The following is a 25,576-nucleotide window of genomic DNA, read 5'->3' on the forward strand; positions in this document are numbered from 1 at the left end:
CTTCATCCAAATAGTGTTCTGTAGTTTCTTTTATGCTGTAACCTTGATGAAATAAAGACACAATAAGGCACAATGCTTGTTTCACCATAACATGGAAATGTCAAAATTTTCTTACAATACAATATAATGCATAATATTGGGCATAATGAATCATTCATTTGATTCTATGACATATTTTTTTCATACTTGTCATCATAAACTATAAATATAGACTTTAATTGGCCTGCCTCTGCTTGCTTGAAAACACTGCATGCTATTTCTTGAAGTAATTATTTTGTCCAAATAGCTTATATTTCTCTCCAGGCAGAGAGTGCTTGGGCTGAATAGATGCTGCCACTGCATAATGGTTCTCAGACATTTGTTTCCTTGGCAACGTGGGGAGGGCATGTGGAGAGTGAGGTATAAAGGCGCTGGCAGCCTCTCGCTGAAGCTTACTCTGAGCTAAGCGCACTCACTGTCAACAGTCAGCAGTCGGGACAACTTGCCACACTTCTCTCTTCAGTCACAGCTCCGCTCTGCTCCACAAGTGGCGGTCTGAGAATGATGCGACCTAAAGATCTACGCCAGGGCTCTGGCACTAAGACTTTTCTGGATGCCATGCACGGAGGCAAGGTTCACCTTGCACGTTTCATTCTGGATGCCCTTGATGGACGTATTATTAACTCAAAAACAGAGAATAGTCGCACCCCGCTTATTCATGCAGCTTGTTTGCAAGACCCTGGTTCCCGGACCAAGTTTACTCATCTTCTCTTGGAGAAGGGAGCTGATGTGAACTGTCAGGATGAGGATGGTCGCACAGCACTCAGCTTGGCTTGTGAGATGGGTCACCTAGATGTTGTGAAGCTTCTGGTGCAGTTCAGTGCTGACCCTGATATTTCAGATGTCTGGGGAAACAGTGCTCTCATGTACGCTGCCTTCTCTGGCCACAGCCAGGTTCTGGAGTTTCTTGTGCGGGCTTTCAAGAGGCTGGGACTGAGACTGGATAGAACAAATAATGCTGGCCACTCGGCTATAGAGGTAGCAAACTTTTTTGGACACAATCATTGTGTCCAGATTTTAAATTTCCCGTACAGGAGAAACGTTGTCTCAGATGAGCCTCTCACTGAGACTTGTAACACTGGGGATGGAGAGTTTCGGCTCCCAAACAAACTACCACGGTATATGTTGGAACGATTTTCCAAACAGTTTAGTGGCACAGATGACCAACTGCCCACTCTGTTTCAAAAGCAGTTGAAGACAGGAGACAGTAATGGTCTGTGGAACCGCTTCAGATGTCCCAGGAGCCAGTCTCAAGATGACAACCAACGCCACAGCTGGGGTCTACCTCCTCCAAATGACAAATGCCAAAATGAAGTGGACCAGAGTGTCCTCTTTGCTGCTAAACAACTGCAAAACTGCCAGCTCAGAGAGGTTAGGGTTGCTAAAACACTGAACTCTGTGCCTGAAACCAGCCAGAAAGATGTCAGCAAGGACAATGCACAGCAAAAACAAACCTCAGAGGCTTCCTCTGCCTGGGGTAAAGCCAAGTCATTTAACATGGACCTTGTGAGCAGCAGAAAGCAGTCATATCAGGGCGATGTTCGTGACTTGGGCCTGTCAGCCAGCAGATTGAAGAGAGCCTCACTGCAGGATGAGAGATGTCTGCTGAATAAGAGGGACAGCCAAGGAAACTCTAGGGCCCTTATAAAAGATGCTGACAAAACTGTGCCAAAACCTCTCTTAACCAGCAAGTGTCCCCGTGTGAGATCACTCGAGGAGAGTTGTGACATGGATAATGACACATTAGGCAAGAGAGAGCAGCAGAAGAGAGGGAGCCTGGGCCCCACCACTAGACAGAACAAACTGCTGTTTGCCAGAGGAGAGATAGATTCTGGGAAAGGTCCCAGCCGCACTCCTGGGTTTGTGGGATTAGGTACCAGGCTGCTGCGGAGATTCACAGCTCCAGAGTTCATGAAGATTGTGGTGGACTGCTCCTCTCAGAGCAGGGGGCGCATCTCACGTTCTGAAACATTCCCATTCTCACACACACACCAGCAGGTTAACAGCCAGCCTAGCGTCGACAGCATCAGTGCAGTTAAGTGCGAGTTTGAAAGCTGCTCTTCTCAGTTCCCTCTTGATTAGAATACTAACACTATCGGATCAGAAATGGCTGTTTATGGCACTTAAATTTATCTGGCTAATGCTTTGTGACATACTTTTTCACATTTTTGGCTTTTGTTTGTAATAGCTTTTGCATTGATCTATATTTTACAAATAAATATTTTACTTCCACTTGTAAAAAAAAAATTTTAAAAAATCCAAAGCTATGTTGTAGCTTTGGAGCTATGTTGTTGACTGTGAAATGAATTGGCCACATAGACTTATTTTAGATCACATTAACTATTGCTTTTGTGGTTTAAAAATGTTTTTGGCTTACATTTTCAGTGACTGTACAATATATCTGCCAAATACCAAATGAATTATACAAATAACATATATAATAAAAAAATACAATAAAAACGTTTTTTGTGTGCTTTATGCATGGAGAAACCAAAATACACAAGGAGACTGTATGCATCATTTATTAATTTATACAAAATTAAATTAATGTTAAATTCTCTTTGCCATGAAGGACCCACACAGAAATAGAAATAAGTGTATCCATGTCAGAATACAAAGACTATGTGCAAAGTGTTTGGGAGCAGGTGGACATCCTGCAGCATCACATGCCAGGCCTGTGTGCTTAATCCTATGCCAACAAATGCAAATACAGTCATACACATTTGCCAGAGCTACGCATCCACACATCAGGTTTTTTAAAAAGTCTGACACTATACGAAGGATGTCTCGCACCACACTTGCATCCATACAGTACATGCACTCAGACTTGCATATTAGTACAGAAAAGTAAAATTTTATATAATTTACTGCAGTGTATCTGACCTAGTAATCATTCTTCCTATTTACAACGTTTATTCAGCCACATCATACTTCATTAATACAATGAAACCTTATTTGTAAATTCACATCATACAAACACTCACAATACCTTTTGAAAAAAAGAATAAATATGAAAAGATACTGTACTGTTGATTTTTTCATTAGCCCAATAGTAGCAGCTGGACCCTTCTCTACCATTTGTGATGCTAATAAGGGAGAATTGTCTTTCACATCCCATTTTGGTACATTTTCAAGGATTTGCAGTGGGCCAGGTGCACATTTATTAGTCCATGTGGAGAGTCATCCATCAGTAACCATAGTCCCGTTCTATCATGTGTGGAGGTCTTTCCTTCACGTGAACCACTAGAATACCTAGCATGAACACTGTAAGAGATGTTCCATACATGTACAAAGTTATCTTCCTCTTGACTGATATGCATTGTGCTGAGTTGTGTTACCACTTAATGTGACCAAACCAAGCTTAGAGGTGACAAACAAGCATGCTGCCTTGTACTCATTCCTAAAGTGCTTTTCTAATGCCCAAGACCATGCACCGTCAAAGTCCTGTCATAATCAAGTTGGGCAGCAGCTTTTAATCTCCCTCTGTTCCCCTCAGGAGCCATTCGGTCCATAGATTGCCAGAGGAGCCAGACCTAATGCATTTTCTCATCCAGGTCCCCAGTCTAGGTGGGTGTGGTTAAGGAAAAGTGACAGCCAGCTATGGGGGGGTCAGCAGCGGGACATGCGTTTGCGGTACTGCTCCACCAGCGGGACCAGGCACTGAGGTGAGCCGCACTGCAGCAGGAATGGGTGCTCGAGAAGGTCAGTGGCACTGGCTCGCTCCAGGGGGTCGCGGGTGAGCATACGGTCCAGGAAGTCTTTGAGAACAGGAGAGATCTAGAAGCAATTGAATAAAATAGATATATTAAAATCTTACTTACAAATTATTATGGTTATTTTTCTTGTTTTTATGTCCTGAAATGCATTTTTTGTAAATATTCAATTTAAATTACATAGGCCTACCTGGTTGACATTTCTCACACTAGGAGCCGGCTCATCCCTCAGCCTCTTCATTGCAGCAACAGGAGTTTCACTGAAATACGGAGGCTCTCCATCCACCATCTCCACCACCATTATGCCCATAGACCAAACGTCCACCTGAATCCACACACAGGTTCGTTATAATAGGCTCATATGTTTAATGTAGATCCGGAAGTACTGCCAACATCTTAGACAATCTCAAACCCTGCTTTCTCACCTCAGTGCCATATGGAGATTTGGAGATGACCTCTGGAGCCATCCAATAGGGTGTCCCCACCAGAGACTTACGCTTGGGGATGTCCTTACTGATTTGAGCGCAGAATCCAAAGTCAGAAAGTTTAACCTGTACAGAAAAAAGTTATTAAAATTAACCAAGTAGTGGTAGTAGTGCTTTGTTGTTTACTTTCAGTAGGAATTTAGTGGTTGATTTGGATTTGGTAATATTATTATTATTAATAATACAAATAAAAATATAATATATTGTTGAGAATACAGATGATTGAAATGACTGACATTTTTAGGATATTTAATTATTAAGGAAAAAGCAGAATGTTCCAAAAGTAGAGCTAATACCCTTCCGTCGAGTGTTAGGAGTATGGAGTCACTCTTGATGTCCCGGTGGATGACTCCTTGTGAGTGCAGATAGGCCAGGGCTTGCAGCACAGCTTCACACACTGTGGCAATCTGCTCCTCAGTCAGTCTGTTCAACCACACACCAGCAGACAGGTTTTACATTAACATTTGAGCTTTTGGCAGGCACTCTTTTAGAATGCAAACCACGCTAATTCATGGCTCAGAGAAAAGTTATTTTCATGAATCACTGCGATTAGAGACAGATCAGAGAGTTCAGATCAACAACTCCTACCTCCCGAGTGACTAATAAAACTGTATAATTTGAAATGTGCATCATACAAACAGGTGAGCCAGTGCGAGTCAGATTAGTGAGGTAAAGCATTTAATAGTGAGCTCAAAAAACCTGCTCTTTCATTCATACACATTTATGTTATTACTTAATTAATAATAATAATAATAATAATAATAATAATAATAATAATAATAATAATAATAATAATAATAATAATAATAATAATAATAATTCTGGTACAAACTATAATGCGATACATATTAAGCAACACAGTTCACATATGAGTCGTTAATTAACAATGTTAATTAACACCATTGACTGTATAATCCAACATCACCATGGACTTGGGAAAAGGAGAATTGTTCTGTCAATATTAAATTTACATATGGCTTTGAAAGCTCTTGCTGTGGCTGCTGGCTCATTTTAAATATCATCTGGTTGGAGAGACACATTTTCATCACTTTGTGTCAATGATCAGACCCCAGGGTTATCCTGTAATGATTTAGTCAGCCATTTGTTAATAATACAATGACAGTTTAAAGTTAATGCTGTATATTGCACTACACCTAACCTTGATATACATTTCTTGTTTTTGATGGGTGTTTTGTTAAATAATCTGATAGCTCCAAAAGATAAAATATAAATGCACAATTATAATTTCATTTAAAGAGCCTATTGAATTGTTTGTTTTGTTTTTTCTCCCTTTCTCTTTCAAACATGAAGTAAGATGACTCAAGTCTCGTGTGCACATTATGAGCTGATACTATACTGCCCCCTTGTGGCAGCTGGAGTTATAAGCGATGATCTCATAAAATTAGACAATGCAGCATAGACAGAGTTGGGCAAACACTGGCGGTGCTTCGTACCTGGTTTCGGACACGATGTTGGTGAGTGCTCCCCCCTGCAGGTACTCCATGATGACCCACAGCTCCTCCTCCACCAGGGCAGACTTAAACATCTCCACCACATTCCTGTGCTGATAGTCCCTCATAATTACCACCTGCAGGAAAGTAGTCGCAATAAAACCAGAGACTTAAAAGCAATGTTAAATGGCTGCAAGGGTGATTTGCATAGATTCACTGTAAATGGACAAACTTGACTATTTAATGGATTTTTTTTTAGAAGTTCTAGCTACATCCTTCAATAATTATTCTTGCATGGTAAGCAAAGAACTGGGCACCTCCACATTCTGTCATATGCTTATTTTTGGATTTGAGTCTGAATCTAATCCACGTGACATATCAGGTTTTATTCAGCTATTACTAAAATGGTAAAAGACAAAACTAAATGTGTAAAATGCACTATTTACTCAAACAAATACTTCAGTACTGTTGTTTCTTGGTATAGTTTAACTATATTTTTATTGGACGTGGTAATCAATGATATTTTCAATAAAAAATAAAATATTTTCATCTTCTGCTTTATGTTTTGGGATATGCCACTGCAGCAATACTTCTACTGTCATTATTTTGTTCGCCACACACAACATAGAGGCTTTAACTTTCACATTGCCTGAAACTGTTGGCAAATGTTAGTACAGATTTTTTACAGCTTAATTTAGATAAAGTAAGTTTAGAAATAGTCCCACACCTCATTAAAAAGAAGCTCTCTCCTCTGTTGCCGCCGCAGGTCCATCATCTTGACTGCCACCTGCCTACCGCTGTGCTTCTCAGTGGCAATGCACACTACCCCTGTGGAACCTTCTCCTATCTTCACAAAGTTCTCCAGGTAAGAGCGTGGATCCCCCTTGTCCACCACCATCTGTAGGGCGGCTTTGAACTGTTCATGGGTGACTTTGGGTGGGTCTGGAGGTGGCCGTGGTGATGGGTGCTGAGGCACCCTGAAGGCAGGGGAGCAGGTGCCAGGAGGGCTGGTGGCTAGTGATCCCGTGGGAGAGGGTCTGGGCTGAGAGGGACTGTCCTGAAGAGGGTAAGGGGGGTTGGGACATCCTGAATGTCTTAAGAATGGCTCAGGGGCATTAGCCCTCAGTCCCATGTTTGGAGACAGGCCTAGGGTGTAGCTCGCGGAGGACCGCACTGTCCTCTGGGGCCTGATGCCACATCCCACCAGAGGACTGCTCGTGCCAGTGGGCAGGAAGCCCGAGTGGTACCTCACAGACGTCTCTGTCTGCAGGATAAGATAACACAGAGGGAAGTGAAAGTCTGTTGGCCGACTGCCTGCTACAGATCAGGACCTACTTTTAAAGAGAATGTTAATCAACTCTTTACTATTTCACAGCACTTTGCCTGATACGACCCATGTGAATACTGTTTATATGTAAGTATAAACCCCAATGGGTGGAATAAACATACAGTACATTCAAGTGTGAGTAGCGGCATCAATTAAATACTTAACTATATTAGCCAAACAAAATTAATGTATTCAGATTAAAACTTGCAAAGAACTTATAATATGATGAAGACATTTGCACATATAAGCCTGTGTAAATGAATAATATATAGACTTACTTTAAGATCATAGGAAGAGAAGGGCCTCCCTGGGCTGTTCTGAGGGTGCATGTACATGGGGGGAGCTGGTCGCAGCTCTGAAGTATCTTGCTCTGGGTGTTGTGGCGGCTGCTGAACAATCATACCAGGATTGTAGAAACAGGCCACAGGTCTGAGTGGTGGTGGCAGTCCTCTAGGCAGTGGGATGTCCCTCTTCCAGATGACTCTCTCCTGCGGACTGCCCATGTCTGCACTCATGTATGCTGTGTGACTAGGCGCCTGGATACTTTGAGTCTGAGGAAGCTGAGGTCCTTCATGAGGAATGCTAACTTCATAAGTAGATTTAGCTTTTGGTAAGATCCCATTGGGTTGTAAAGTTATGCTCTTCTTCATGCCTAAATAAGGTGTGTTGGTTTCACTGTGAATGTTCCTGGCCCTGTCTCTCCACTGGTCCTGAGCATCATTGTCGTCGTCCTCGTCCTGAGTTAGGCTCTCATACTGGTAGGTGTCGCCCTCGTTCTCCTCACCGAGACGACCAAGAGACTGGGCCCGTTTCCGGTTGGAGGGGCTGCTCTTCCTCAGAGAGTTTGAGCTGGTCACAGACAGGCGGCTCATATCGTTGATCATGGCAGAGATGTAGTCCCCATGACCAATCATGCTCCCACGCACTATGGTCTGAAAGAGCCAAATCATTTATCTCAACGAGGCACGTGCCATCATCACATTATAGAAAGATTAGTACCATGGGAAATAATTAGTGTGATATAATCATAGCTGTGAGGCCTGTTAAATTTAGACTTGAGAATTTGCTAAGGACATCTTTGTCGCACTACAAAGACTTTCTTTTTTCCTGAAGCTTTTTCTGGCAATGCACTAAATATCTGTTTCTCTAATTTATAAAATACTGGCTCTTCTGAAGTTTTTCAAATACCTTTTTAGATGCCATGGGCAAGAAAAGACAGGCAAAACTTGCCCAGACAGAAATGGCGGCTATGTTGTTTTGGTGGAATACTGTGAGGTGGCTCATTAGTTTTTCTAAGGGTAGAGTCATATTTAGTTCACAGTCAGTCAACAGCGTCTCTTGTTTCTCCTGTTCAGCGCCACTACACATGGGGCATACAGGTCAGGTGACATATCACCTCACAGTGCCCATATGCACACCTTTAACAACTAATTCACATTTAAACAGTTTATTTACATTTTCTGCATTTAGTTTTTATTGTTATGGTTAAAGCTTTTTAGTACCTATAACTACTCTAAAACTCACATGATGGTGATCAAATTACCTTGTGCCAATGCTGGCAGAGCAGTCATAAAACTGCTGTTGGTTTTTTAGTACCTCTGCCATAAAGTGCTGTGACACTACTCTCAGCAAAGCAAAGAAGCAGACTTGCATCAGTCACTGGCGTTCCCTCTGCTGTACAGCTGCTGTACCTGCACTTTTTATCCCTCTGCTTGACATCTGTGCGAATGCTCTGTACACTGTTATTAATTGCCTGGGTGGCGTAATAAATCTTGTGGCCCCTATGAGCATTCAACATTGTAAAGTCAGTGTACACTGCAGGGTCATTAGCCCAGCCCCAAGAAGGAAGAAGGTGTCATCTCAGGCTTTTCTGAGACATTTCTCTGCTGAATTCACACTATTTTAGTATATCAATACCACATGCACATCAGCATAAGATTAGCCCTTAATGATGAGATGGTCCAGTTTCAGGTGCTCTGGGATTAGAAGTGTTTGTCTTGTACCTTCTTTGGCCTGAGCTCAACTTCTGTGATCCTGGATGGGTCCACCACTGGGCGAGGCCTCCGCAGGTTCTCTATGAGGCTGTGCCATTGCATGGGCAGCCCCACAAAGCATCCTCTCTTCACATCAAAGGAGGTGTGGACACGATGCTCGAAGTTCTTGGGCGCTGATATCTCAGGCCTCTTCTTTTTTTTCTTACGAAACATTCTCAATTCCACACAGGCCACAGCTTGCCCACTTCACTGTATCCCTGAAAGAATAATATTTAACTATTAGTTTTAAAGGTATTTTGTTAAGAATTATGCAACTGGAATGTTGCAGAACTATATTCTATCTATACAATTCAGTTTAGATCTGTGTGACAAGTAAATAAAAGAAATGGCAGCCTTTATCAGTTTACTGCTGACCACTTCTCTATATGTGTTCTTTATTCAGATAGACACTCAGACTGCCTCAGAGGTTGGCATTTGTTACTGTGTGCAGTTCTGACTATGACTGACTATGTGTTATGAAAGATTTCTGTTCAATTACAGCTTATTCTATGTCACTGCCCTTTTACTTATGAAACTGTGGCTGGCCTGGCATCACCCACAGGCTCTGAATGCATTAACAGAACGTGCCCAATGTGCATAGTCTGTATACAAGTTTATACAAACAGCATTCTACAGCACTGCTATCATTCATATCCCTTTTTAATTAGATGATGTTGTGCCCTTGATTGCAATGTGGGTAGCCACTTAATCTTGGGATGGATGGCCGTGCATTTGGCGGGATGTGGTCTGCTATATGTTCAGCTTTAGTTCCCTTTCAATGCAGGGAAATAATTAAATACATTACATCTCATTTTCTGGGCTTCACAACTCTAAGAGATAATCACTCATATTTGAACCCTACTGTATCATTACTTTTAACACCCTTTCATAGTGCAGTGCATCCCAGCTGCTTATCACAACATAAATTTGTGCTGAGTGTAAAATAATAGTGGCAGAGCCCTACAAGGTGCCCCGATAGATCCAGATACTATCTCCCATCATGCTCGGTCAAGGGGTTGGAGTGGAGGAAATGAGTTTTGCAGCGTCCACAGCTCAGCGGGCTCTCAACACCTCCGCCCTCAGACCAGCATGCCTCTAATCCACACCAATACATAAGCTACACCAGTGACTAACCATGCCACTGCTGCAACACACTGGAGGGTAAAGAGGGGGTGGACCCATTCACACTAGCATAGGCCAGCCTCATTTTTAGAGCAAGAGGAGGGTAGAGGGAGTAGAGATAACCCTGTGAGGAAACATGCAACCCGCCTTCCGAGGATAATTCAATCAGAGAGCTAATATGCTAAGTGTTGCATAAGCATATCACTCTGTACTCTCCCTATGTACACAAAATGGTGCTGAGGAGGGCTTTAATTCTATCTGACAGGGAGATAATACTGTGAAGGTGGAGCTGGAATGTGTGGGGGACAACATTACACCCGATTTTAGTAGAATCTATCACTTCTGACAAGGCAAAGTATGACCATCTCTGAAGACGCACAGAGAGGAAATTGTTGCGTAGTGATGTAAACAGAATAATCCTGATACAGAAAGTCACAAGACTAGGGTTATCTTTTATGCCTGTCCTAATCCTGGACAAATACACAAGGCCAAGGGCAGCATCTACTGCATGAACTAAAATCAACATGCTATTATACCTAGCTTAATTTTTTTTCTGTGGAGAGGCTTATATGCTTTTTTTAAATCAATAACAGTATCAGGACAACTCTTTACGTTCTTTGCAAAACATATATAATAAAGATAGCCACTTCATTTGTCAACTATTTTTTATGTGCACTTCTCACATAGTAATACACATAGCATTCCGACATTCAACATCTTCTCCCACTTTGTGCTAACTCTGCAGTCCGAGTGGAGAAGTTGGCAATGTCTGTACAAATATTTACACAGAGCCCTCATGGATCCTTTACAAGAAGATCAATCAATATTTACTCATGAGTGAAATGCAAACGGCTACACTTCTCCACTGCCAGCAATAATGGGGTGATACCAACACAAATAGGACAGCTGCCTTTGTGCACCACTTTATCAAGCCTCATCAGTTCAAAGCAGACAACAACACAACAGTATTCATTATTCATCCCAGTACTGCTGCCTCCGAAGCTGCCAGAAAATGCTAAATGACAAATATGATATTAGCACCACACTAAAACACACTGTGACAAACTTTGGTGATGCATTTCCTGATGACAGTAATTCAGCAGTTGATGAAATTATCAATTCACAAGCCTTAATCACATGCATCTGGCTTTGTATTGACCTCCCAACCTGCACCGAGCTTATGACTGTCTTGATAACAATGCACTATTGATTTCTAAGGCTGTAATATTTATGCAGAGAGCTGAACTTGCAGGGAACATAATCATGTTTTCTGGTCACACACAAACTGCAGGGATTTGACCCTATGCCTCAGTGGCTTGTCTTGAATCTATCAAAGTGCTGAGGCAAAAAACACAGGCCAGCAGCTGTCAGAAACATCAGCAGCCAAAAAAGGATGAGGTCACTCGGAAATTCTGTTATACGCGGGGTGTTTCCATCTTTGAGAACAAATGCAAAGGAAAACTTAGATGATATCAAACTACAAACATAGTATTTCTGGGACACATATTTTAGTTTAGCATTTAGCATTTAGCATTTAGCATCTGTAAATATTCTGACAGTACTGATTAGAGAGGACATGAAGAGAGAATAGCACGAGACATTTACATTCAGTGGACTTAAACCAAAGGCGCGTCAGCAGTTTTATCATTATGCCCTATTTTGCAATTATTCATTTTAAAGACAGAATTGTGGTCTTACTTCAGATATTGACAGCCGTGTATGATGTAGTTGCAGCTTGCATGTTATGTAACAAGAAGCTCATAGTGCAACCTTCTGCCAAAGTATTGCAGTCCCACCCTGCATCCAGACAGTGATCCAAGTCCACACCAAAAACCTTACAACATTACAAACATCTTGTAAATGTAATCACTCTTTTTGTATTTTCTTAAGATTAAGATTTCGATAGTCAACGTGAAAAACTAAAATCATGGCAGAGGCAGTTATTGGAAATTATAATATCAATTAACGGTGTTCTGTTTAAGCATCACTTTCACATTTGGCCTATATAAAATGCATATTACCCTATACTTCAGTTAAAAAAAGCATTTCAAATTTCAGTACTACCTTTAATGTGTAATTGCATGCCAACACTTGTAATCTCAAATAGGCCGCCAATTCAGTCTTACTGCCTTAAGTTCCTCCCCCTAAATACAGTGCATCCTAGAGCCAAACACCCCCACTCTCCATGCTGTCAGATGAATGCATCAAATCAAGGCCTTACCCGTGACCGGATGGAGCATCTTCACCTGGCAGAGTAGTCATGCCTCTCATGCCATACCTAAAGCCAAGCAGGCCATCCATATGTTTTCCATAGACATACTGTGGAGGCTCCAACCACTCTGAGTAGGACTTGTGGGTGAGTGGGAGGGGATAGAGATGAGAGAGATATTGGATTTGCTCAATGCTGCTACTCCGAGCTGTGTTGAATGATTTTTTTTTCTCTATTTGCCCTGATTCCAGCTCTATCTTTTTGGTTGGCATGCATGTAGAAACGGTAGCGAGGGTGGTGCACGCTCAGGTGACTGTGCTGCCAGGATTACAGGCTTCCACTGATCTAATTTTAGGACACATCATTTCACTCTGCTCCTGGTGTATAGAGCCAAGCACGTGTTTATTTTGCACAGGATTCATGTAAAAATAGTGGGGATGAATATGGGAGACAATTGAGATGACATAATCCTCTTTTTGCTCATGTAAGTCAGTGGATCTATAAGTATAATCCAGCTATAGTAAATTACAGTGGGAACATCGGCGTTTCACACAGGATAGATGACACGGAGGTCTTCACGCTGTTTTTGGACTGTGCACTGCAGCGGCAAGGGCTATTCTATCAGCTTCATTACTTTGACCGTTTTGCCCTTTGAGTGTAATGAGACTGCCTCTCAAGGGGGTGCGAAGGGGGGTCCTGGATTGGTCATGTCTTGTAAAGAACGCTCACATAGAATTTCATATCTGTGGAGGAAAGGTACACAGGCTTTGTACGTGACTGGGCAGTGCAATAGCCATGTTTATGATTTAAGTTGATGCGTGTTTTCCCTTTGGAGTCACCTCTGTCCACAAGAAGGAATCGTCAATAGGAACTGACAAGTGATGTAATGAACTGTGCTCAATGACATGGAATAACATGGAATAATGTTGTTTTCATGCATATTTCATGCTGAGGGTCTAATACAGCATGCACAACTGAACACTTGCAACCCATGGAACTTTGAAGAGAGACACATCTTCTTTAGGCTGTTAGTATGTGGCCAAGGACAAGAGTTTTAAATAGGCTTTCTTTGATTTTGTTCAGGCTACTATAAGAGAGCGTGTCAAGAGAATGATTGAGACTATATAGGTATACTTTATCATGGTGTCTTCAATACAAAATGGATCCCAGGGTCATTTTGGTGGCTCACCTGGTAGAGCAAAATAACATAGCAACTTCCTGCTTGTCTATCTATCTCTAATGCAGCAAGGCTAAAAATACAAGAATATCTGAATTGTGGATGGCTCTATTTGCAACTAGCCCTTTATCTCTTGGCCCTTTAATGACTTCTAAGTATGATGCTGAAGGTTACATTTACATGACCTCTTGTTCTTACTTACTACTTCCTTGATTCTGTGTTATATGTTATAGATTTCACTTCTCGTTTGAACTTACTCTCAAAGCCCTCTGACCTGTTCAATGTAAGAAAAGAGCTTCTGGTTTTTGAAGCTCACCATTCTGTAAAATATAAAATATGGTGTACACGTGGAGAAGTGATTGATGTCAGTTGTTCAAGGGCGGCAGGCATTCATGCATTGGGCCTGTGCTAATATTGACAGGAGGACACATAAAAAAGAAGGTCAAGATGGTAGGATGGGATATTAAAAAAAACACAATACTTTCAAAAACAGTTTTTTGAATCACCTCTGTCTGTGCAGTTTGCAACCTGTTACACTGAGCTCTGTGTTGTAGACAGTAAAGAAAAACTGAAGATGAGACGCTTCCATCAATAGAAGCCATACATCATATTGTCAGCTGATACATATTGACACTGATCCTCCCAGACAACCCAATGGAGAAGAAAACTAGTTTGCCCTGTCCTTCAGTGAGCACGATGGTTAGCAACAATCACATCGTAGTAAGCATTGCCTCTGTCTATTCCTTTAACATGATGACATTCTAAAAGCAACACTTGTACTATAGAGCTGTGGGAGTTTATGGGATGGTCTTTACTAGTGCTGACACAACTCTGTGTAAATGTATGTATTGAATAGAGATAAGAGGGGTAAAGACTATGCTGCACTGACCAACACTCTCTTTAATTAAAGATTCCCTTGGCTATCGAAAGTGCTTTGAACAATTTGACGCTGCACTGATAAAGACGTGTGATCTGTTCGGACCAATAGTATGAGCCAAAATCTTCTCTCTGGGGTCTAATTTATTGATGCACCAGTGCAGGCTTTACAGTGCAAGCCTATGAGAACTCTGATTTATATTTTCCATTTTTCATTCTGATTATCCAAAGCACCTGTAAATTTTGAACCTGGGAATCCCTTTGCTAGTATCATTCTGCACCGGCCCACTGTCCTGTCCTGCTCTGTCCCCCTGTGTGGGTGTTGTTGGAGCCCAGTGAGGGGACTCGGCACGCTGCCCTAATTTGGACTCAGAGCTTGTTTTAATCCGTAGTGCTTTGCATCTCGTGGCCAGTGGGAAAGATAAAGTCGGTGATGCACACTGCCCCCTGTTTCAACCATAACCTGACATTTATAAAAAACATGCCATGTGACAGTAGCGCACAACCCACACCTGATTACTGTTCCTATCTTTATCACGTCCTGTCAAGCCCACTGTACAAATACTGTTTTCTGCTTTTAGTGTCTGGAATAAGGCAACAAAGGCTATGAAGCAGTAGATCAGCATTCAACAGCGTCATCTCTCACCTTTTCTACCTTGTCTCGCTTTTCCGGTATATCAATAAGTCACCAAAGACACACAAAGAAGGCAGTTTTAGACTTGCAGGACCTTACTCACAACCCACTCACACTTGCAATGCAGAATTTACTTTGACCTCATATAAAGGATATGTTACAACAGGCCAAGAAAGAGTTTAACCCAGGAAGTCAGCTCTGTTATGACTCACAACATACATGGTGGAAAATCTGCTCACCTTTACTCTCTTTAAATAAATTCTTTGAATGTAAGCTTAGTATATATGTGTGTGTGCAGCACACTTGAAGTAATTACATGCATAGATTCTACCGAGTATTTAGCATTTAATAAAACTAGCCACGAGCAACCAATACATTAAAACTAACCCTGCATGGTATATGAGGATATAACTGGGTCATCTAAGTACATAGGTATATGGCTGCTGTGAGGGTATATTACACAGTAGCAATGCATGTCTCCCAATTCCTGTTAAGAAATTAGCTTTTAAGTCTGATGCATTTTGCATCTTTCATATATATGATATATATCCAATTGGATATATATAATTGGATATATATCCAATTTGGCACAGAATCCCCCATGTGTTGCTGGGCTGACAGCAAAAAACATCAGTGGTATTTTACAACAGCAATTGTGACTGTCTTTAGATAAGTGACTATATATATATACATATATATATATATATATATATATATATATATATATATATATATATATATATATATATATATACACACACTAAAGTGTGTCCGTACTAACAACACACTGGAACCTCATGCACTGGTTGAATTAGAATGCTCACCGGCAGCCCAGACTAGACCAGAAAACACCACATGCAAACAGGAAGCTACTGTCTGTGGCACCAATGACATACAAACAGTGTTTCACTGTTGAGTGGATGGTTGCATCCTTTCCCTTGATGTACAAGTTGAGGACGCAGAGGCAGAGAGGAAGAGAATGTGGGGGATTTTAAGGAGGAGGGGTTAGTAGAAGGTGAAAGCTTGTGAGATACAGTCCATCACTGGATACATCCACAAAGCTTTGTAGTGCATCAACACCTGGACACAAAGGCTCACTGCCTGTCTACATTCCCTTGTATAATGCCTGCCGACAGCCCACACTAGAATGGTCTTTATCAATGACGTTAAGCCTCTTTTTGTCTTCCCCTCACCCCCTTTCACCCCATTGCCTCCACAGTGGAAAAGATGTAAAATCTGTCATTCCACCTTACCTTGCCTTGTCCAGTGAAGAGGAGAGGTCTCCTCTGGGAAGGATGTGGGGTGAGCACATACACACTCGCATGCACTGTGATAGCACGCTCACACGGCGCTCCGCTTAGGATGGGGATGGAGGCTTTGGAGCTCAAGCCAGCGCACACTGCAGGCTGCCGCTTGCCTGAGAAAGCCTGATGCGTTCCTCCCTCCAGGCAGAAGCGCACACGGCCATCTCAAAGGCTCTTTGTTGGGCTTGATTCATCACCGGCTCCTGTGCTGCTGGCTGTGTGGAGGTCCGTGCACCAGTGTCTTCTCCTCAGGACACAGGACAACCGTTTACGCAAAGCAAGGGGAAAAGCCATGAAGAGAAGAGAGGCAGGGTCCAGGAGAAATGAGAGAAATAAGACGGCCACATTCGGCTCCTTTACTATCCCTGTCTTGTGGCTTCTGTGTGTGCCTCACACACACTCTCTCACACCCTCCCACCTCGCCGTCTCTCTACTCTCTCTATTCCTCCTCCTCCTGGTGCCTTTATCACTTCCCTCCTTCTCTGCCTCCTCCCACTCCCTCATTGGGCTGTCTTTTGCAAAAGCCCAGAATTGATAGCAGCATGTAACCGTGCCTGAGTGTGCTAGTGTGTTTTTTAAAGACGGTTTCCAATGACTGTCTGTAAGGAGAGAAGAGCTCCTTTTACACCCATCACCTGGCATACCTTTCAGCAGCCTGACGCTGCCACTGTCTTTCTACCCGTCTGCTTTGCATGTTATGTGGCTGGCATGTGCACATGAGTAATGATTGCACTGTTTTAGCATTCACCAATATGAATTATCTTGTGACAGGATTATACTTGGTAGATGATAGCAAGCATTTTTGTATGTGAGAATTTAGAAGACGTGCAATATGAGTCTATTTCTGTAGAGGGTACAACTGTCATCCTTTTGAGACTAACATGACCTAAAATCTTTTCTTTTTCCAGTGAAGTTTCTTCTGCAAATAGCATCCTCGTTATTTCAAATATTCCCTTTTTAGCTCAGTCATTCACTGAATAATTGATTTAGCAGACACAAAGCTGAAAAATATCAGGATCAAACTGGGTTGAGATGCTTACAAAGTCATCAAGATACATACAGGGAATATGTGTGTGAGCTATTCTACAATCCCAGTGACAGGAGGTGAAAAAAGCCCACAACTAAATCTGCATAACAATGACAGGTTTTACTGTAGGGGGTCCTTTTTCTCTCCCTCTCACTTGTCGACATTATTGGCAGATATTTATTTGCCTCACCATATTTTATTAAAAACATTATTTTATTATTTATTATTACATTTTTTGTGGTTTGTTACTGTAAGTAGCAAAAAAGGCAGAATAAATGGCTGCAATTCATATTATATTGCAAAGTACCACTATTTGTTCACACTATCTTTGCCAGACCATTTATGTACTAAGACGCTTTCACCTATCTGTGCTCAGCCACTATGAAGGAGCTGCTTGGGGGGGTCATGAGGTCAGCTAATGATATCTCACTGGGAAGCACTTTTGTGACTCAGAAAAACATCCATTCAGCAACTGAGAAAAAGGAAGAGAAATAGGTTATAATGACAATGGCAGCCTTAAGCCATGGTGCCATTAAAATGAGAGTCAACAGGGTGCACTAGGGACCGTCTTAAATGTTTGCATTACAAAACTTTTGACTATGAATTTGGAAGGATTACTCAGCATGGCTTAGCTTCTGGCATTTTATCTGTTATTAACATGTAACTTTACAAAGATATATGTATCAGAATGACAGTATTATTTTATTATTTAAAGGTGCACATTGCAACTTTCTGGTAAAGGGTCCACCATCAACTTTTATAAAAATCTCCTTGGAGGTGTTAATAAAATGTCCCAGTTTGATATTAAACTTATGTATCTGCATTCAGACAAGCAGATGCCGCCACAAGGTCAAGTTACTCCACTCACAGTAAAAATCCATGTTATTGAAAAGCTTCACAATAAAAGTGTACTTAGATATACATGTTTAATGCCATACCGTGGAGCATTTCAGCATGTGGAGCACCGTCCAGAAAAGTTACATAGTGCACGTTTTATGTAGTTTGAGTATTTTGCCAGACTTCAAAAGAAAGCAAGTCAGTAAGTAAGGTAGAAAGCTTGATGGAAAAGTTGTTGTTAACTGATGCATGTAAACACAAATAGGTTTAAGAGCACACTGTAAAACATGGCCTGTACAAATCCTGAGTGTTCCTGTCTGTCAAAGTAACTGTGCTGGACAAAAGCTCTTCTCTGAGGGCCTGTCTGAAGCGCATTAAGGAAAAGGTAGCTCGCTGGTCGTGCTGCAGTTAGAGTGGGCTATGGATTTTCTGTCTGAGCTGCTATCACTGGCTGCTTGCTTTCATGGAGGGAGCTTTTAATAAGTCCCGCCAAACAGCATAAAGGATGCGTTATGATGTGGTTATGCTGTGTTATTATAATGGGAGTGCAACACATACCCTATCATTTATCACAGACATTCAGCAGTTCACTTTGCAAAGCCAAAATTGAAATATAAATTTGTTTTGGAACTCACCAGTTGAGAGGATCTGGTTTCTTGTCAGATTTTCAGTATGATTCAGTTTCACTGTTTTTGACTTTCCACATAGGCCACTGGGAACAACTGGTGCCTTTTAGCACACAACTGCATTGCATAGATTTCACTTGCTAATGAGTGAACTACCTATCTTCAAGTCATTCATCAAAGTCTGCCCTACAAGCTGTGCGTGTGTGAAGTGGATCCCATCATCACAGTAGATTGGGTTTACTCCCACCACTCTGGTCCATGAGCTTGTGGGGGACATTACCAATTCTGTTATTTTTAATGAATGCTCTACTCTACATCCTTAACTGGAATTGACTAAATTAGGAGCAACAATGATGATAATACACATACAACCTTTGCTCTTTGACATTCTGATAACAATGTTTATGTTAGAAAACTAAACATCTTTAACAAGCATTAAGGTTTAGTTGACACAATCTTCCAGGGAAAGAGAAGTCAGACATTTATTGAAGATCAATGCCATTATGACAGCAAGGGGCATTTTACAATAATATAAACGGTGTACAGTACATTTCTTTAGAACAATGCAGCAACTTATCTGGGGCCCATAAGAGTGGATTAAGTAGGCAATTCTGCTTTTTGTTAATATTATTCCATCTCACAATACCATAGTACTGAATGATGGGATCATTCGATTTATACATTTTATGTGTACCAATATGAAACTGCCAGTTCTCTCCCCAAGCAAATGAGGGACAGACCAACAAAGAAAAAAAAAGTATTTATAGCACACAGCATGATTACTGCTCAGTTAATAAAAAGGCATTTAAAAATGACGATAAAACTTTAAGACAATCAAAGTTCAAAAACAATGTCATTAGTTTACATTAGTAGTAACAGCATTCTTTTGACCTTTGACATCATCTTGTGACATCTTCTGACGGTATCGCTCAGCTCGCAGTTCTTCAAAGCAGAATTCAGTGGCTCCGCTAAGCAGTAGCTCTTTACAGTACATGCTCCTCTCCTGGCCTTTTTCTGGTTCAGTCTCTTTCTGCTGTTGCTGCCGCTCTTGTAGTCTTTTCAGAGGTGTTTCTTCTCTGCAAGGCTTTCGAGCTGATAATACAGTGTTCACAGATGGATTGATCTTGCATGGGGTCCTGGTGGATCAAGAAAACAAAAGTGATCTGTCATTTTAATGTCATCTTTACTTCAATATTTGGAAAAAGAACAACTGACATTGTCGGAGGCTGGTCTGACTCCTCCACAAATGGCTGAAATGTTGGTTTGGCAGCTGGTGGTGCCATAACGGTATGTCCATACTTAGTTTTTTGGCGCATCTAATTAAATAAAGAAATATCCATCAGTTGATCTTTAAAAGAAAAATCTAAACAATTAAAACAATATGATTTTTTCTAGTTTTCTCTTACCTTGACATCACACCATTTTTGCGGTTTTTGTTCATTTTCTTTAGCTCTTGAAGAAGATGGTGGTGCTGCCCATGGCTCAAATCTCGGCTCTGATGGACCTTCATCAGTAAATTTATTTTCATCAAAAATGACAAATCGGCTATTTGTGGCATTTCCAAGCACGGGAGCACCTTGTAGTTGTAAACCTCCAGAGACACCTTAGCAAAACAATATCTAAATTACGTTATGTTAGTTAGTTACATTTACGAAAATAAAATATTGTGTTTACTTTTGACAGCAGTTCCAGTCCTGTTAACTGGGACAATAGCTTTTTTCTTTCCTCTATGTTTGAGATCGGCCAAAGACATTCTCTCAAGCTGTTTGGGCTCATCATCGCTGTCTTCTTCTTTTGCATTCATCAACACTTGTCGGGACACACGTGCCTGCAGAGCTCTTTGAGTATCAATACAGATTATTACACCACTAAAGCGTAACATATTTTATTAAGTATATTAAAAGTACGTACTTATGAAACTGTGTAAGCTTGTCTTGTGGTTCAGCAAACTTTTTGAATCCCTCCTGGTAGACCAGATCAGCTTTGCGACAGCTGCCTTGATTCTCATATTCTTCGGACCAAGCAATATAAAATGAGGCTTGCAAATCTCCAATTCCCTGAGCTTGCATGTACCGATAAATATCCAAGGGCTCAGAGCAGTTCTTTGCCTAGTTTAACACATCAACATTAATAATTAATGAAGAAATGTTAAAGACTTGAGGTTAACTAAAAAAAAACACACACACAACAGTACACATACAAATTTGATCCATAAGTCGACGTAACGAGGGTCATTATGATACTTTTTTTCTTCTGTAAACCTGGTTGCAGCTCTTTCAAGTAGTGTCGTAAGGTTACTTTCTTTTCCTCCTTGAGGAAATGTTTGCTCTGTCCAATTGATATACCTGTCGGTGAGAACAATAAATTAATACAAGGTTTTATCTATTTTAGATTCAACATAAAATGTTATTATACTTACCTATCCCACACATCAAGTGGATCATCTCCATCGTACATTCTTAGTTCTGTTTCAAAAGACCTATTCAAAAAACATTAAATATGATCAAACATAATAATCTAAAACTGTGACTCAACTCTATAACGATAATTGCAGGCTCCTACTGTCTCTGGCGAATGATGGCAGAGCTGAATCCATCCTGATGTTGGGTAAGGGCTTCTTGTAATACTGAAATGTCTCTTCCACGTCTCAGTGGCTGAATGTTTTCTTTGCACAGTTCCCATTCTGCATCTCCCCCTTCTGCCATTTTAAAAAATAACAGAGGATATCTGTATAAAATATAAACATGTGTGTTACAACTGCATTCCATTATTCATTAGCGTTTAATATCAGCGTATCACATGCGAATTTAGAAAAATATCAACATTTTAACAATATATACAAGTTAAATACAAAATTCTGCAGCAGGCAGAGATGCAGAGAAGCTAGCTTTGTATGAGCAAGCTAACGGTAGCTAAGAACAAACCAATAAGGACATAACTTATTTGTTAGACAACAAAGGACAAATAAGTCGGTTATTCTAGTAACAACCTGCCTGTTAATTAATTTCCACAGTACAATCGGCGGTTTTGTACCAATTTCAATGTTTTTAGCTTATTTTCCAAACAACAGCATGCACACTCGAGCGGTCCGATCCGTTTTGTTTTGAACATGGGCCGCGATCAATTTTTCTCAAAGCTGATTGGACGAATCTGAAATAGGAAATACGACAACAACGTCATTTTACGTTTTCCGTTACACTTCCTGTTTTGAGAGCGGAATGCGTTTACAGTATCCCATATAAAGGCTTTTATATTACAATATCCGATTATACACATATTAAACACGTTTATAATATCGTTAAATACTTTGATGGATGATTCATGACTTTGAAGGGGCATCGGAATGGAGAATCGTTGTTATTCGTGCACATCAAAGTTCAGTCTCTTCAAAAAGGAGGTAGCTGCTCTGCTATAATCCATATTCATTTTATAACTGTACTGATATGATACGTGTCGTTTCTCTCTCAGTTGAGCTGTAAAAACTGCGGCCGCTCCTTATGCTCCAGCTGTTTGACTCTCAGCGCTGTGGTGCCTCGCTGTGGCAACACTCTACAGAAAGTGTGCAAACAGTGCCACGCCGCCCTGACAGGGTACGATCAACCTGCACATGGAGATATATACTATAGGCCTACCATGTAACACTCCCAATGAAACAGTTAAAAATGAATTAATTCTGTACCTGTTACAGTGCCGGGAATACTCCTAACAACAACAGCAACAATAGATGGTCTCCTCCTGAGAATTATAAAAAGTAAAAAGAAAAAAAAAAATCATACATTATTTGTAACGGTTCTTAGTACAAGTAAATGTGTGACTTTATTTTATGCTTAGACGTGTTGCTGCATTAGAAGCTAAACAACATGGTCAATCATCACATGCTCCAGGAGGTAGTATAAATGCCAAACCTGCCCCACCCATCCCTAAAGGTCTCAATAAAGAAGATCAGGCCATTGCTGAGAGACTACACAAACTCAAGGAGGATATAACTCAAAGTATTTCTTAGTATATTTATTAATAAAGATATTATTATGATAATATTATATATTTAAGTTAAACTTGTGTCCTTTTCAGAATCCCTCCCATCTGACAAAGAGCTCGAGTCTCGCCTTGCTGCTTTGAAAGCTCCAAGCAAACCAGTGCCTTCTGCCAAAGAGATGGAGGACCGCTTGGCAGCTCTAAGGGGCTTGCCTCCCCCATCTCAAGCTCCTCCACCTGTGAGTTAAATGACTGCCAAATAATTTGTTATCTGATTGCATTAGTCTTTTCACTGTATTTATGGGATTGTTGATGATTGCTCATATATTTGCAGGTGCACAAGCCTCCAGACAACAGGACACAGACTGAACAAGCCAATGATCTAATTACTCAAATGACTGAGGAAGTTGCCATTGACAACACACAAACAGACGCTGAAAGCAGTAGGCTATTTGTTTTCGCTCTTTTTTAAACCTAATGTATTAATTCCAATAATTAAGATTCTGTATATCAATGTAATTCAAAATGCATACAATCTGTGTAGGTGTAGATTTGGAGTCTATGAATGATTTAAACAAAGTTGAAGCAAGAGCCTTGGAGGATAATCTTGAAGAAAATAATGAGAACTCCAAGCAGTTAGAGGCTGAAAAGACTCGTGTGCTGGAGGAGGCCATGCAGGAGCTGAAGAAAGAGAAACACACCCAGGATGAGATACTGCAGATGGCAAAAAGATTAGCACAGTTGAAAGGACAGGACCCAGACAAAGGTGATCCATTATATAATCTATGATACAGCCTAAAAAGCCTGTGGTTTGTATATTATAGTGTCAATGTTTCCATCTCTATCCATGGTAGTTACCAGGGAGGACTTTCAGCGCCCTGACAGTGATGAAGAGACTGAGGAGGAAGCTGTTCTAAGAGTGTTAAAACAGGTTTGGACCCTGACCACCATTTAAATATTATACTTTATGATGATTACTATTACCAAATCTTTACCTTTTCCCTCAATCTTTTTTTCTAGCTTTCAGAAGAAGCTGCATTAGATGAGGCCAGTGGTTATAATATACCCCCAGAAATGAGTGGGCCCAGAAACACAGAAAAGAAAGCTGTCTCTAAAAAGGTACATTTTAATTAGTTACAGTAGTTCTATATAAAACATATAATTGCTTATCACTTCTTTCCAGGCACCAGCAGCTAAAGGTAAAAATAGAACAACAGCCATTTCTTATCAGCAATCAGACAGTGATGATGAAGAGCTCCCATGGTGCTGCATCTGTAACCAAGATGCAACTCTTCGGTGTCACACCTGTGATGGAGACCTATACTGCAACCGCTGTTTCAGGTAGCTCATTTCAGACCAGTGCAGAAAATCCATTAAAATATGATGCTTGTCACTTGTTAGTCCCAAATGAAAATATGTATGCCCTAAAGCTTAAGCAAGATGCCTTTGATTTGAAATGCATACCACGACCCAGATTACTGTATGCAGGCTGCTTCCATACTGCTAAGCAGCATGAATATAAAGTATTTATTGTGATGAATTATCAATCCCCTCTCCATTATCTCTCTAGGGAAGGCCATGATAAATATGATAGGATGGAGCACCGCACTTCCAACTACACTGCACCAAAGAAGAAGAGGAAGACATGATACAGGGCTTTTCTGTCTGGTTAGTCATTGTTAGACTCAAGTGCCCTAATACTTGCCGCTGTGCTATTAGCTGGACTCTGTGACACAAAATATTTCAACTCCCTTATAATGCATAGATAATGTATACAAAATCATTAGATCAGTAGATCAGCATATAAATCTAAAACTGTAAATGTTATTTTGCATCAGCAGTATAAGTAACTCAAGCTACTCAAACTCCAGTTACAGTGTTAACAGCTGCCTGGCGTACAGCACCGAAGTCCAGATATCTTGAAGTTTTTTGGCATGTCCCAATCCTGGATAGCAACAAAAGCTTATCAAAGACGCACTTTGCACTTGTTTGCAATGGACTATTTTTGGTCATAAACACAAACGTTAGTGCTCTGGTAAGACGTACACTCATCCTATTGTCACAACTGAAGCTGTTCTAATATTTATCATCTATATTTGTCCCAGAGTTTGATGTGCTCGTTCGCTTTTTATCCTAGTGTACAGTTATATTTTGATTAAATTTAAGTTTTCAGAGGCATAAATGGGCCATATGTTAGACAGTGGACAAAGTACAGTAATGGAAGCCCAAAAGACATAGCATGTGTGATATAGCATGCAGTGAAGGCCATACTGCGGTTTGATCTGAGCATTACCGTCTAGCTAACTGAGGAGAAACCCTAATTACCAGTCTCTCTAGGGGGCCTGCTCCATTATGGCGTGTATAGAGGCCGTTACTGCATGTTTGCCTTTTTGGTCGTGTCGTATACAATCACAGACAGGAAATGGACGAGGCTAATGGATGCATAGTTAATGGACTTTGCTGCTGTAGTTTTCTCTGTGTTTATTCCTAGCCTTGACATGCTGCTTGCTACTCACTTTCTAAAATCATATGCTGACTGTCTTTCCATTGTGTCTACTGCATAATGTCAGACCTTACAATAATGTACTAGTTTTAGAGCAATAACTGCAAGCAATTCTGGTAGCAGTGTTATTACATTTAAGAGTAGAGTAGGATGTAGATGTCAGATGCTCCTGTTTATATTTATTTGTACTGTTCATCAATAAATCAGATGGTACTATGATGTCATTCATAGGTGGTGT

At 40.8% G+C, this 25,576-nt stretch overlaps 4 protein-coding genes across 4 annotated transcripts; 2 read left to right on the plus strand and 2 right to left on the minus strand.

Annotated features, from left to right (window-relative positions):
- The first annotated feature begins 456 nt into the window (after positions 1–456).
- LOC117390713 (ankyrin repeat domain-containing protein 50) lies at positions 457–2,121 on the plus strand. Its single transcript, XM_033988513.2, has one exon. The coding sequence runs from the start codon at positions 541–543 to the stop codon at positions 2,119–2,121; it is 1,581 nt and encodes a 526-aa protein (XP_033844404.1). The 5' UTR covers positions 457–540.
- Positions 2,122–2,545: 424 nt separating this feature from the next.
- On the minus strand, positions 2,546–16,800 carry LOC117390811 (serine/threonine-protein kinase PAK 4). Its single transcript, XM_033988616.2, has 9 exons — positions 16,320–16,800; positions 9,019–9,266; positions 7,294–7,947; positions 6,416–6,952; positions 5,692–5,825; positions 4,534–4,660; positions 4,178–4,303; positions 3,943–4,077; positions 2,546–3,816 (listed from the first exon to the last, which is right to left on the minus strand). The coding sequence occupies exons 2-9, from the start codon at positions 9,220–9,222 to the stop codon at positions 3,649–3,651; spliced, it is 2,085 nt and encodes a 694-aa protein (XP_033844507.1). The 5' UTR covers positions 9,223–9,266; positions 16,320–16,800; the 3' UTR covers positions 2,546–3,648.
- A 2,519-nt stretch (positions 16,801–19,319) lies between these two features.
- On the minus strand, positions 19,320–21,982 carry bub1bb (BUB1 mitotic checkpoint serine/threonine kinase Bb). Its single transcript, XM_033987869.2, has 9 exons — positions 21,894–21,982; positions 21,423–21,587; positions 21,280–21,339; positions 21,061–21,205; positions 20,772–20,968; positions 20,535–20,698; positions 20,267–20,463; positions 20,076–20,176; positions 19,320–19,996 (listed from the first exon to the last, which is right to left on the minus strand). The coding sequence occupies exons 2-9, from the start codon at positions 21,563–21,565 to the stop codon at positions 19,717–19,719; spliced, it is 1,287 nt and encodes a 428-aa protein (XP_033843760.1). The 5' UTR covers positions 21,566–21,587; positions 21,894–21,982; the 3' UTR covers positions 19,320–19,716.
- Positions 21,983–22,047: 65 nt separating this feature from the next.
- zfyve19 (zinc finger, FYVE domain containing 19) lies at positions 22,048–25,560 on the plus strand. The gene is made up of 11 exons (XM_033987868.2): positions 22,048–22,257; positions 22,329–22,450; positions 22,549–22,611; positions 22,692–22,852; positions 22,932–23,074; positions 23,170–23,278; positions 23,380–23,601; positions 23,690–23,766; positions 23,856–23,954; positions 24,019–24,176; positions 24,406–25,560. Exons 1-11 carry the CDS (start codon positions 22,204–22,206, stop codon positions 24,482–24,484), a joined length of 1,287 nt encoding a protein of 428 aa, XP_033843759.1. The 5' UTR covers positions 22,048–22,203; the 3' UTR covers positions 24,485–25,560.
- The last annotated feature ends 16 nt before the right edge of the window (positions 25,561–25,576 follow it).

The sequence above is a fragment of the Periophthalmus magnuspinnatus genome, chromosome 22 (genome assembly GCF_009829125.3).
Source record: "Periophthalmus magnuspinnatus isolate fPerMag1 chromosome 22, fPerMag1.2.pri, whole genome shotgun sequence".
Taxonomy (NCBI): domain Eukaryota; kingdom Metazoa; phylum Chordata; class Actinopteri; order Gobiiformes; family Gobiidae; genus Periophthalmus; species Periophthalmus magnuspinnatus.

Bases quoted from the DNA above. Each gene is read 5' to 3' on its own strand.
- bub1bb (XM_033987869.2), bottom strand. From the start codon at position 21,565: ATGGCAGAAGGGGGAGATGCAGAATGGGAACTGTGCAAAGAAAACATT. The intron at 21,206-21,279 runs GTAAGTATAATA...TCTCACCGACAG, and splicing joins CCACTTGATGTGTGGGATAG to GTATATCAATTGGACAGAGC. The intron at 19,997-20,075 runs GTCAGTTGTTCT...TTGATCCACCAG, and splicing joins TCAGACCAGCCTCCGACAAT to GACCCCATGCAAGATCAATC.
- LOC117390713 (XM_033988513.2), top strand. From the start codon at position 541: ATGATGCGACCTAAAGATCTACGCCAGGGCTCTGGCACTAAGACTTTT.
- zfyve19 (XM_033987868.2), top strand. From the start codon at position 22,204: ATGGAGAATCGTTGTTATTCGTGCACATCAAAGTTCAGTCTCTTCAAA. The intron at 22,853-22,931 runs GTATTTCTTAGT...TGTCCTTTTCAG, and splicing joins CAAGGAGGATATAACTCAAA to AATCCCTCCCATCTGACAAA. The intron at 23,279-23,379 runs GTAGGCTATTTG...CAATCTGTGTAG, and splicing joins ACAAACAGACGCTGAAAGCA to GTGTAGATTTGGAGTCTATG.
- LOC117390811 (XM_033988616.2), bottom strand. From the start codon at position 9,222: ATGTTTCGTAAGAAAAAAAAGAAGAGGCCTGAGATATCAGCGCCCAAG. The intron at 4,304-4,533 runs GTATTAGCTCTA...TTTTCTGTACAG, and splicing joins TCCTAACACTCGACGGAAGG to GTTAAACTTTCTGACTTTGG. The intron at 4,078-4,177 runs GTGAGAAAGCAG...GTGTGGATTCAG, and splicing joins AATCTCCATATGGCACTGAG to GTGGACGTTTGGTCTATGGG.